The sequence below is a fragment of the Haemaphysalis longicornis genome, unplaced genomic scaffold (assembly GCF_048455015.1).
Source record: "Haemaphysalis longicornis isolate Haplotype H1 unplaced genomic scaffold, Haemaphysalis longicornis Haplotype H1 scaffold_1, whole genome shotgun sequence".
In the NCBI taxonomy this organism is placed as follows: Eukaryota; Metazoa; Arthropoda; class Arachnida; order Ixodida; family Ixodidae; genus Haemaphysalis; species Haemaphysalis longicornis.
In genome coordinates this window covers 379,872,155-379,884,976 of record NW_027526203.1, presented here as the reverse complement: position 1 = coordinate 379,884,976, position 12,822 = coordinate 379,872,155, and the positions used below count along the sequence as shown (strand labels likewise).

Here is a 12,822-nt window from a genome sequence, read left to right as displayed (position 1 = left end):
GTGGTCGCAAAAACCCGCGTTATATCCGGTCCCGCACTATAAGCGGTTACGTTATAAATGGTCTACACTGTAGTACAATAAACTAGCAGTGAAAAAGCGCTCAGCACCAGGGTACAAACAACACTGACCCTATGACAACAATGCAGGCAGCTGAATACAGGCAGTGAACACACGAAACCCTAGTAATGATGGCATACTACGTCCACTTGATACAAAGTGCATAACACTAAATTACAATGCACTGCCAGCGTTCTGACTGTATTTTGTAAGCTGGCACAGGTCAATTTCTGTGTTACATTGCTAACATGAATGATGCTTCTTTGTGCTCCAATTTATGAGTGATTAGTCCTGTTAATGCAAATACAAGGCATGCACAACACATTGCACCATCCTCTCAGGGTGACTACAGTCCCTCTGTAGTGTATGCAGTCTAAATGCATGAAAATGCTTGAAAATGCCCTTGAAAATGAAAATGCCCTTTGTTCTGCCGCAGAGGAAGGCAATCAATATAAGAGTGGATGAATGCACACGAAAGGTAAAAGTTTTGAATGCCACTTTATTTATTTTGACGCACATTTCAACGCATCAAAAAAGAATTGAAAGGAAAGGGCCAAGGGCACACACTGCGACGCTTTTACTCACCATGGAAAAGGATAAGCATTGGTTGGGCAGACCAAAAACCTTATGGTAGGCAGGTACACCAAAAAAGTTCTATCAAGGTGGACATTCCTCCCACCTATTCCCAAAATGAGTCCTTGAATAAGCACTGAAGGTACAATGAAGGCTGAATAATTTTTTGTTTTAACTGCAAGTACGTGTTTCAAGCTCTCTTGGCTTTTGTTCCATGGCCAGTGATGCCTTGTTTGCCGCCAAATAATTGAAGCTGGCATTTCTCCGTCTATTTCTTTTCCATTCTGCTATGACATTAAAAATCCTGTTACAAAGTGCCCTCAGCAAGCTGGGGTCTGATTCTCAACTTTACTCGCTTGTCGCTATTCCACAAGCAGGGGTGAGACAGCCCAAACATTGATTGATTGTAGGGTTTAACGCGCCGATGCAACACAGGCGATGAGGCGCGCCGTAGTGGAGGGCTCCGGATTAATTTTGACCACCTGGGGATCTTTAACGTGCGCCGAAATCTCGTACACACGAGCGTTTTTGCTTTTCGCCTCCATCAGAAAAGCCGCCGCCGCGGCCGGGAATCGAACCCGCGACCTCGTGCTCAGCAGCGCAACGCCTTAGCCACTGAGCCACCGCGGCGGGAAGACAGCCCAAACAGATTTGGGAGCAGTTTTCGGAGCAGCAAAATTTTGATTTTGGAGCAGAAGAATCTTGATTTGGAGCAGTTAGGGACATTTAATACATCGTCTTGTGAGCTTAAAAAATCATTATTTCAGCAATTTGCAGGGTCAAGTGCACATTTTAATCAGTTTTGAATACACAGAACACTCAAACAGCCTTACCTGAAAGAGTTTTTTAAAGTATCACAAAGTATTAACTGCACTACCTTTTTCCTAACTGGTGATATTGTGTTGCGCCTGCACGCAATACTGACAACAAAACTGCCGTTAACATTAGAGAGTTTCAGCAGTCCATCTGTTCTCTTGGTTACTTTGTTACCGGGTTGACCGAACCGGTCTGCGCCTACGCGCGCGGAAGGGCGAGGAGGCGCGGACAAGGCGAAGGCAGGTCCGCGGAACTAATCCCCCTACGGCTACGAATGCCCAAGTGCCCAGACGAGTCCCGGTGAACACGGTAACTACGTACACGACGGAACAGACGGACCGCTAAAACTCTTATCAAATTTAAGGGCTCCGCAATTGTGGCATTTTTGTTTGCTGTTTTATTGCTAATTATTATTTTTGTATTCCCAGGCTGTGTTGTACGAACGATTGTAGTAACGGCAACAGTTGAGCAGCTTTGAGCTAACGGTCGCATAGCCCAACCAGCCTACCCGTTTCAGTCCCCGGGGCGCAGGTTCACCCTATGGTCATTTGAGTAGCGTTAATGTTTAGCCACCTAGATTTTGGCATTAAATTTCACTTTGCATACATCAAGTGTTATAGTCGCGTTCTATGGCAACTGTGTAGTCCTGCAGCTATTGGGCGCTGCCTGAACAGGTCGCGGCGCCGCAGCACAGCCCGCAACTTTCGTGTCGACCATTCCATCCCCGAGGCTCGCGATCGCGCTTCGAAGCACAGCAACACCTCAACATTTTACAACAGCACAACAAGCCAAAAAATTCACTTCACGAACCCGATTATAGACGCGCACCGCGTTTCGCACTCAAGGACAAACTGCGCCGAAGTCGTAGGCCCCACATTTCAATGAACTTTTTTTCGAGCCGCCCAACTTCCCGTAATCTGGCACCAATCTCAAACCATATCCTTGCGTTAATGTCACTGTTCAGAGCCACAACAGATAGTATGAATAGACTGGAACCCAGCTGATAGCGTAAAATAAACCAGGGAAAATATCGGCGATACGCACTGAGCGCGTTGGTAGCAGCCAGATCAGGCGGCGGCCATGTTTGTTTCCGCAGCTATGCCTAATCGAGAAGGCCGTTTCAGCGAACCCGGACGGAAAGCGAATCGAGTTTTAGAAGCTATCGCTTGCTTCGTTTCAGTCTTTCTATTTGTGCCATTTCTGTGTTTGCGATTGACCGACGATAAAAGCGGTGACAGGGATGCGGGAGGGTTCTGTCCCCGCCGAAACTGACATGAGCATCAAAATCCGTGCCGCTGAGGCTCTTCTGAAGCAGTTTGGCGCAATTTTCGCCATTTTCGTGCTTTTGGAGCAGCTTGGCGCAGGAAAATGGAATTGTATCAGAAAGGCGCAATATGCGCAGCTGTCTCACCCCTGCACAAGGGCTTGTTCTCATTGGGTTTCGCTTTCGTCGTGAAGACAGGAAGCCAATCAGACATGGCCTTTTTGATGTCACCTTGGTATGGCAGTACCCAGACCAAGTGGCCATCAAGTCCCACCCCTCTACACCACCCACAACAAAACTTTCCCAAAAACTTTCCCATGAGGCCTGGGAGGTGTCACCTCCCATGCACAATTAGCCATCAATGAAGTTTTCTTGTCACAAATTGTAGTGCTGGAAAATGAATGGGGCAGCGATACCTCTTTTCAAGCTTGTGGCATTTCCTGCATTTATAAGCAACTACTGCTGCTGCCAATGATATATTTGTATTCCGGACACCTTAATCTACCAAAAGAGTTTTACCATATCTTTACAATGTTTGCGTTAATGTTTACCTTGTTACCGGCATCGGTAGTTTCTGTATACCTCTGAAAGCAGTAAGACATGTTTTAGCACACCATTTGTGGCTTACGTATTCTGGCTTAACTAACGGGCGTCGTGGTGCACTTTTAGCGCATCTGATGACTTAAGTCTCAAAACAAATCACACATAATTTTGTTGCTCACAGCTATCTGCTTTCGTTTGAAGTAGCTTGAATGTTTCACTTTTTGTATTAAGCCTTCACAATAACATTACTGTAGCCATCACCTGTAGAGCTTTAAAAAGAAAAGATGTCGGTGGCGCCATTTACTGAGTACAGTTGGAATCAAGGTAAACTAGAATTTACGCCCGCACTAAATATTTAGAAACTAAATGAGTACAATATGTTGCAATAACTACTCAATAACCTACACTACCTTGCCCAGCACAATTTTGGAGGTGTAAAAGCCCTTTGCGAGCTCAGAAACTTATCTGACCTACTTGGGGTGGGCGAGGCTTAGCACGAGTAGGGGCGGCCAAAACGTAATAAACAACATCAACTAAGATTACTTTTATTGGCTGCACCAAGCATCAAGCGCCGAGTGCACTGCGTTTGCTGTAATCAAAACGCGAGGGCACACTTGTCTGCTCAGGAAGCTCGGTGCCGACGGTAAAGCCTGCACAAACAAGTCGACTCGTGCAAGCACGGCAGACAGTAACATAAGCACAGTAACGTTATGCTAAAACTCTCTAATATAGGCTAACTTGGTTTTAGCTTTATCGTTCCTTTAATGAACTCCAAGAGGCATGTCATACTGAGCTCATTTTTTCAGCCTGCATCAGGCAATACTCTGAAGCAGTTGGTGCAGATGGCAGAGCTTTTGGGAAGAGAAGGCAGATGCAGTCGCCTGAACGAAACAACAGCCCCAGAGGTTTTTGCTCTTCATCACGATGAGCGTAGGTTTCCTGTCAACAGGTGTGTCTGCACCACTGCGCGGTCGCTGATGTGAATAACCAGCTCGAAGTCAATTTGCACGCACCTGACATGATCGGAAAGGGAGGCCCATGGTGGCTGACAACCATCACTGGTGGCTTTGCTGCGGCAGACTGTGCTCGAACAACTTCACGGAAGGAGAGCTCTCCGTCATTGAGCAGATGATAATCCATCCTGCTTAGGCCATACCTGCAAGCAGAGAGAAAAAAAAGGAGGCAAAAAAACTCCGTAGTGTTTTTTTTCTTCCAAGAAAGTAATAATCATGCTCGTTAGTACTGCCCTTACCATGTCAAGGCCTTAAAAACATGGTAGGGATATGAGAGGAGAGACAAAACTGTGTTGTTTCCCCTACCACATCCCTGTCTATTAGAGCCACCATGTTTTATAAGCTCCAGAACTGACTCAGGCAACATTCTGCATTACAGGGCTCCATGGCCAAACACGCAAAAATATGCGTACCAACAATCTGCCTAATTAATTCAGTTTCATAAAGTATCTCATATACTCATTACCTCCCAGCACAAGGTACTGTAAAACCCCTTCATTTTGTGGGCCTAAATTTATGCAAACTCAGCATGTGGCACTTGTTTTCGGCCCATAGATTTCCCAAATCCTGGAGATCAAAGTCTGTGTTTGAAGAAAAATCAGCAGCCATGGCAGCCTCTGATACTTGAACACCACCTGAGGCCCACTGCCGAGAACAGTTTAACCAAAGTGTGCACTTGGTACACTGCAAGAGCAATCACCTCACTTTGACTGTTAACAATCGCTTCTCCTATAGCTTCGAGAAAAATCAAAAATACAGGGCTGACTTTAGGACAGAGTTCACTTTCACACTGGAATGAATGAAAACTTGTACCCCTACAAGGTTATTTATTGAACCATGCTTATTATATGAGCAAGCTGGAAGCCACTTTGTCACTAGATAGCAGAGAATAAACCACATGGCAGGCAACTCTAAACACACTTTGCTTATAAGAGCATCAATCGTAAAACCCTTTCTTTTGGCAACCAATGAAGAGTATTTGGCTATCCACTGTTCCCAAATGGATGTCTCATCTCAGTCTCTTTATAGGCACAGAACCCTGGCATGATGCAATATCTAGTTACTGGTTTCAGCATATGCAGATTACCCGCAGCCTATATACACTAAATGAATCTAGATGTTAAATTTCATGCTATGGAGTTACTGCTTTGGGCTTAACCAATGAAGACTGGGTTCAAGTCTCAATTAATGTTCTAACATTTTTTTCAGCGCACCAGGAGAATTTCTGATACTTTTCTTCAGGTATTTATTGCGAATACTGCAAGCCAGATTTTCGGGCCCAAGCAGGAGGGGAAACTGGCGATACACAAAACATTGTAACACAAGGAACACATTTTTGCAAGTAAAAAAGAAAATAAAAATAAACAAGATACAATGTAGACTAGCCAAGGCATAGCACACCGTACAAGGCATATACTCAGTGACAAATGTTCTCCTGAAGCGCTTAGGAAAAATTCCTGGCTTAAATAACTATTTCCAGGAGCGCAATCCATTCAGAAATGGTACGTGGAAAAAACTATGCTTGAACTGATTTGTTTTGGTGCAAATACACTGAAGGGAGTGCATATGCATATGCCGCGTCCTTCTTGTGCTTAAACTTGTATTAAAGCTGAGGGAGTTATTTTCACTTTAGAAGCAACGATGTTGTGGAGAAAGGATAAACAAGCCAAGCATCTTTGAACGGTTAGGGATTGAATACCACTGTCTGACGTGAGCTTCGACAGAGAATCGTAACGCCCATATTTACTAAAAATAAAATGAACTGCTTTGCTCTGGGCGAGCTCTAGCATGTAGATGTCTTTTTTCAAGTGCGGATCCCGTATCAAAGAGGCATATTCAAGTTTGGCGCTAACAAAAGTATTATAAGCTAAAAGCTTAACGCGACTCAGAGCACACTTTAGTTTAAGTCTCAAAAAACACAACTTAGTAAATGCAGCTGACATGGTACATGGGATGTGATACATGGGACGACCAAGTTAAATTAGTATTCAGAGTGAGGCCTAGATATTTATACTCAGCGACTTCTGCAATTGAAGTGTTCTGCAACAAATACTGGGAAGAAAAAAATGTTTTTTTGTGTGTTATTCTTAAAAATGCACATTTCCTGGTATTCAACATTGCTCCCCTCTCCTCGCACCACCTCTCTATTGCAACTTGGGATTCTTGCAACACAGCACAGTTTTCAAGTGAGCGAATTTCCCTAAAAACAATACAATCGTCGGCAAAGAGCCTGACAGAAACCAATTCGGGAATTACAAGCAGCAAATCGTTTATATAAAAAAAGAACAACAGTGGTCCCAGTTTAGCTAGTGATTGACACTCGTACAGATTCTCTTTGGATGATTAGGTTGTTTTACACATTTTAGGTTGCCAGCCAACTGGGTGCAGTTCCCTACTGCAACAATAAAGACTCCCGGGGACCTGCGCCTATGAGGAGATATAAAGACACCGCCCACCAGGCACGTACTTTGCTGCGCCAATGAGCAGATCCTTGTCATGCCGTCCACAAATCCACCAGTCTGGTAGATCCATGGAGGGCTGGCACAACTTGAGCCTCTCCTCCAGTTCAGGATGTGGCAGTATCTCCTCCCTGATCTTGCTGAGCAGCTCAATGCGCTGCAAGCAGCGCGTGGCTCGCTCTTCCGAGATGGGCTCAACCACGTACTGGAGGTTCTCTGCACACCAAACAAAGAGCACCCACCCAGTCAGGCAATTTGCAGAAAGGCACAAGCGAAAAATGGAACAGCAGTACAAGCACTCTTACCTCGGTGTAAATTAAACATCATTACAACTATGGCACAGAGGAAGTTCTGACATAATTTGGCTATAGTATTTACACTGTGACATGCACAAAAGAATCTACAGCAGAAATTCAGAATAATACAAATTTTAAAAACCTTACGGCTAGAGTTCAATGCACGCAATGTGCTCCATTCTGGATGTTACAGATGTAAACTTCCTACTGCCGTTAAGAAATTAAATCGCACAGATGCCTCCCATGGCCAGTGCTCACCTATGAACTCGTAGTTCTAGAAGACACCATTAAGGAAAACAAATGACGAGACAATTTACTCATTCAAGATGTTATAGCGTGCTAAACATCTAAACTTCTTCAATAAACTTTTTTTCTTGTATTGGTAAGTGGCATGCTTTATTTTATTGTTCTTGCCTGAGCAGAGTTTTCCATTTATAGCAGACTCCTAACAAATTCGTTACATACGAGTTTGGCTACATCTAACCCTTAGTGTTCCGTTGCCGTGTTGCATTGTTGGGCCCTGCCCAACAATGCAACACGGCCATCGTGATCTGTTGTGGGGCGTAGCCCGATATAGGTGTTCAAGGTTAAATTTCGCGGTTTTTCTCACTGTGATGCGCCCGCATTCTTTGTATACATGATGCGCCATCTCTTGAGGAATAAGTGAACGTTGTCTGCTGAAGTTTTCTTCTTTTTGCACTAGGGCGCACCACAATGTTCAGCATGAGCTTAATGGATTCCAGTGCGTTTTCACGTGTGCGCTGTGCGCTCAGAAACATGGCAACTTTCTCATCGCATGCATTCTGCGGTGGTGCACTTAACGAAAGAGATGAAGACTTCAGTGAGGAAGGGAACTGCGTGCCTCCATCAATTAGTGATGACAGTGATTTGACAGAAGACCACGGCGGTAGTGGATATAGCACCGGGTGGATCATTACTCTGTGAGCTATGCATTTTGTCAAAAGACAACGAAATGGTGGCAAAAGCATTTTTCCTGGCATCTAGAGGTTTCCTATCTCATAATCCTTTCCCATAAAAATGGCTATCAGACAAGTTATAATACATATTTTCTGAAAGCAGGGGGTGAGACAGCTGAAACAGATTGAATAGCAGTTCTTGGAGCAGCAAACGCTCAATTTCGGAGCACAAGAACCTTGATTCGGAGCAGTTCACGGCATTTATTATGTCATCTTAGGAGCCAAAAAAATCAAATTTCTGGCAACTCGAGGGGGACAAGTGCCATTTTTAATTGTTTTTGTAGAAACATAACATTGAAACAGCCTTTAAAGAAGGCTTTTTTCTGATGCTCTATGCATATACACCGAGAAGTGCTGTTGAAAATATCAAACTGAAAAACTCAGCAACCATAAGGCCTTTGAATGCTGAAATTAGATTTTTGTAATCCCAGACCGGGCTGTACGCGTAAGTGCAGAGCCACAGCAAAAGCTGCGCAAAGTGAGGTGATGGTCGTTGCACCTCACCAGCCCTCCCACTTCAATTCCCAAAGCGCACGTTTGCCATGATCGCAATTTGAGTAACGTTGGTATGTTTAGCCACCTCGCTTTTGGCATTAAATTCTACTTCGGATAAATAAATCACTGGCGTGCAATAATAACCAGTTCCGCTATCGGATGCTGCTTGAACATTTCGCGGCGACGTAGCCTGTGCCGCAACTTCTGCCGTGTAGATTGTCCCACTCCCGCCGCTCGCGAGCTCACTGTCAAAGGCAGCAATAACTCAGCATTTAAATAACATCGCAATGAGTCCAAAATTTCACTTCAAGCACGCACCGCACCTCATACTCTGGGCTAAACCACGGCGAAATCACGGCCATCATGTTGTTTTTGATGAACTCATTCTTTCAAGCAGCGCAACTTACGCAACAGATCAAACGACTGAATGAAAACTCAGCCACCAGCATAGCCTAAACCACGGTAGAGATCAGTGAAGCTCACCGTGCGCTTGAACTACAAGCAGCCGTTTCGCCCAGCGGCCATGTTTTCCTATCTAACCATACCAAGATGGCGGTGCTCACTGATACGACGCCCGAAAATTGCCGTTTCATCAACTTGCACAAAAAGGTTGTCGCCTCAGCACGCATAAGTATTTTTCTGCAGCATTCTGCAATGGTTTTTGATGGGAAAACATTAGAAACGCATGGTATATAACATGTGCAACCCAACTTTCGAAATAATTATCTCTGGGAATTTGTTTTATTCACATTTTTTTTAATTGATTGATTGATGAATCAATGAAACCTCTATAAACAGCATCACCTTGGTCATGCTGGAAAATTATGTTGTCAGTAAGCATTTTTCCCCACTGAAATTGATGTGAGCGTCAAAATCCTTGGTTTTCAGACTGTTTTGGAGCAGTGTGGCGCAATTTTTGCAATTTTCAAGCTTTTGGAGCAGCATGGCGCAGGAAAACGGATTTCTATCAAAACTGTGCAGTATACGAAGCTGTATCACCTCTGTGAATGACTTCACACAATGTTTTTCATGCTAGGATATAAAACTAAAGCCATAACAAGTTTCACTGTGTCCATCAATTCCAAAGTACGTTAAATTGAAATGTAGAAACAATTCTAATGTGGTAGTGAACACATTTGGTCATGACTACTAGAGCTTTGCAGTTGCTTCTCCGGTCTTAAAACATTGACATACTGTCCTTGACGCCACACTGAGAGCCAGAAGTATGCATGGTTTATTCAACCCTGAAAACAAATGCAGTTGGCATTTCCAATCAGAAAACTTCAACCAAAAGGGTAGCCTTACAAAACACCTCTGCTCCACTGGCTTGCCGGGAGGTAACTCCTTACCCCTTCCTCTGGCGTTACCTGCTTTCCAACTGACGCCAATGCAGCTGGGCATTTAAGAAGGTTAAGTATGAAAAATCACGGAAACCACTCATGTCACGTTCAAAATACAGAGTAACGCCCAGCCGGCTGCGGTGATGAGGCACAGGGGCAACCGCGTTGTTGTTTTTAAGTTGTACCCGAGTTAGATATGCACTTCATTTGTGTAGGCTTGTTTTGGTTTCCTTTTAATGACAAGAATTTCAGGTGACCAAAATTTTTCCTTAGTCGAGAAACTCCCATCATCTACCGTAACAGTCCTTCTATACATAATACAAACCTGCACAGCTAACAGTGACTGACGGTAAATATTCCAGTTTTAACACCGTTGGCTATAATACTAGGCAAGAAGCTAGAAGGCTGTGAACAGTCTTTGAAAGACAAAAGTTGCGAGGTCTTCACAATGTTACTATGAGATGTCACAAATCGCTCGGAATGATGCAACAGTAGAATAGAATGAAGTTCACTCACCATCTTCTTCACCCAGCTTGCGTCCACAAACCCGTCGGCACATGGCACGGAAAGCACGAAAATATTCCGTCAAGGTATCGTCCCGTTTGCGCTCCAGACGACCCACTGTACGGAAGCCCTCCCAGATGAAGCGCTGCTCCTGCCGACGATAGTCCACACCGTAGCAAGACACAGCTCGGTAGAACTCTGCTTCTTCTCGCCGTGACCACCTGCACGAGAGAACACACCAGAAAAAAACTTTCCTTCAACATGCAAGTGGGATAGTGAGACCAAGCCTAAAGACAGTAATTTCTTACTCAGGGAGCAAGGAGTTAAGCACAGAAAACAATGCGAACCGGACGTAACAAACTACAAAAGAAAAAAGGCATGTGGCCTATCCTGATGTTTATGGAATGCATATTAAGTAAAATCACCTGTCCCTGTGCCATCAGTCTACAAGCAACTAACAAGCTGCCACAAGGCTACAGCCCAAGATGGTACTTGAACTCATCACTGTCACATTCATTATCCCCCCAGAAAATGTATTTGTGCATCCTCCCAGAAGTGTTAGCCTACTGCACACAAATTAAAAACTACTACAACATCTAACCCTTTTGCTACACAAGTGAATAAATTTACTTGTTAATTTACAGCAAATAGGCTGAAGCACAAAGGCTAGTTATGAAGGACGGCCCATCAATGTACACAATGGGAACGATTGGCGGAGCTTAGGAAACAAGTAGCCGAAAATTCCAGCAGTGTACGCTGGCACCTTGAATACTCTAAATAAAATAAGCACACATTAAAACAAGATCTTTGGTGCTGCCTTTTAGATCAACTATTACTTTACCTTTGAGTGACTAGCCTTTATTGCTACATTTCCAAAATATAAATTTATGGGTTCTTATTATGTTGCTGTAAACAAAAACACTGCATTGTGACCCCGATTCCCACTTTACGGTGTTCATTTTGGGAAATATATGAACTTTTGCTGGTGTTTGCACGGCGATTTGTTTCCTGCAAATGCAACAAAGAATGCTGTTATCAGTATTGTTTTGCTCTACAAAAAGCAGCACCTAGGTTGTTTTTTTTTAGCTTCTGGAATTTTTAACACCCCCTTCTTTCCCCATGTAAAAAAAAAGCATTCAAAGGAATAAGAAGGATATACTGGCTTAAAGCGTGTAAAAACTATTTGCTGCAGGGGATTGTTTCTCTTATTTCAAATAAAATACTCTGCGTTCTATGATACCTGCCACTTATCTCCACGAGCCTCCCAAGCACCATTGTTAAGTGTGAGCATGTCCACAGCACGATATCTTTTTGACCCCCACGCAACTGTCACACACAAAAAGAAACAACAATTTTAAACTACAAGTACAGGTACAACCAAAATTAGGGGAAGCAGTACATTTTCAAGCAGGTGCAACTAGAACGAGGGCTACAATAAATTTGGGGGAAAAAATGCACTGCAACTGTAATGTAGCTCACAATCGCACCGCCACATTCCTAGGTAGGCGGTTGCATGCAACTCTATGCCTTTCAGCTGAAACATATTTCTGCCTACAGCAACGAAATTATTAGCATAGTTCAGACGAAATGCGTCCATTTTTTACATGCATGCTCTTCAAAAGTAACGGGCTTTCAGAATTGCAGTTTTCCTTGCCCATTCCCCTAGTTGATTTTCTGGTGCTGTCTATGACACATTCGCAAGTCTTGCTGATAATCACAAGTCATGCCGCCAAAATGCCGATATCAACCACAAAACCGATGAAAATTCATGTTTTTGTGGACAAATAAAAGCACAAATATGAGTTGGGCAAATTCATTTCAGCGTCCCTTTAACAGGAAGAAGAAATGCAAAATGGAAAGATAAAGCTTCAGAAGAAACTTTGCCAGCGCACACCTGACTTTGTATGGTCAGGGATGTCAACAGAGGAAGGGCTGACTGGGACTGACACTAACCAATGCTGACAGCTAAACGATGCAAAATGAGCCGGAAACAGTTCACCAAATAATAGGAAGTTTCAAGCACATGCCACCACGAGGTGGGCACCAAACACTTCAACAATGTGCACACTTCATGGATTTCACTGCTACCAAGACGTATGCTTTTTCTCATAAAAACTATTTCATCAACCAGCAATGTGTGTCTGTAATTTGACTGGCAGTTGCCACAAGTGCAAGAGATAATTGACAAAATGGCCGGACAAGCTTGCTGAAGCAGTTTGCAACGGCCATTACAGTTTAAACGGAAGTTATACAGGAAGATACCACATACCAACTGGACGACAGAGGCCTCAAAGAACAGCAAGTTGGTTGATCACTGGGAGCCCACAAAAGCAACTTTGCAAAGGAGGAGGAGCCAACAACGTAAGGAGTGGCAAGGTAAGAGACTTGCTGAATAAAGCACCAATAAAAGAGACAGAAGGTACCCTGAACTCCAAATACGTCAAGGAAAGATCCTAAACTATCTCTGGGAAGGGCGCTACTCCAT

The 12,822-nt window shown here is 43.8% G+C and overlaps 1 protein-coding gene across 7 annotated transcripts in view; it reads right to left on the bottom strand.

Annotated features, from left to right (window-relative positions):
- Kis (chromodomain helicase DNA binding protein kismet) overlaps window positions 1-12,822 on the bottom strand; it is a 152,386-nt gene that overhangs the window by 55,511 nt on the left and 84,053 nt on the right. For all 7 annotated transcript variants that reach the window (XM_077686459.1, XM_077686460.1, XM_077686458.1 and 4 more), the window contains 3 exons: window positions 10,350-10,558; window positions 6,734-6,941; window positions 4,267-4,409 (listed from right to left, as the gene is read on the bottom strand). In XM_077686459.1, coding sequence (XP_077542585.1) covers window positions 4,267-4,409; window positions 6,734-6,941; window positions 10,350-10,558 — 560 coding nt within the window. The remainder of the gene's footprint in view (window positions 1-4,266; window positions 4,410-6,733; window positions 6,942-10,349; window positions 10,559-12,822) is intronic.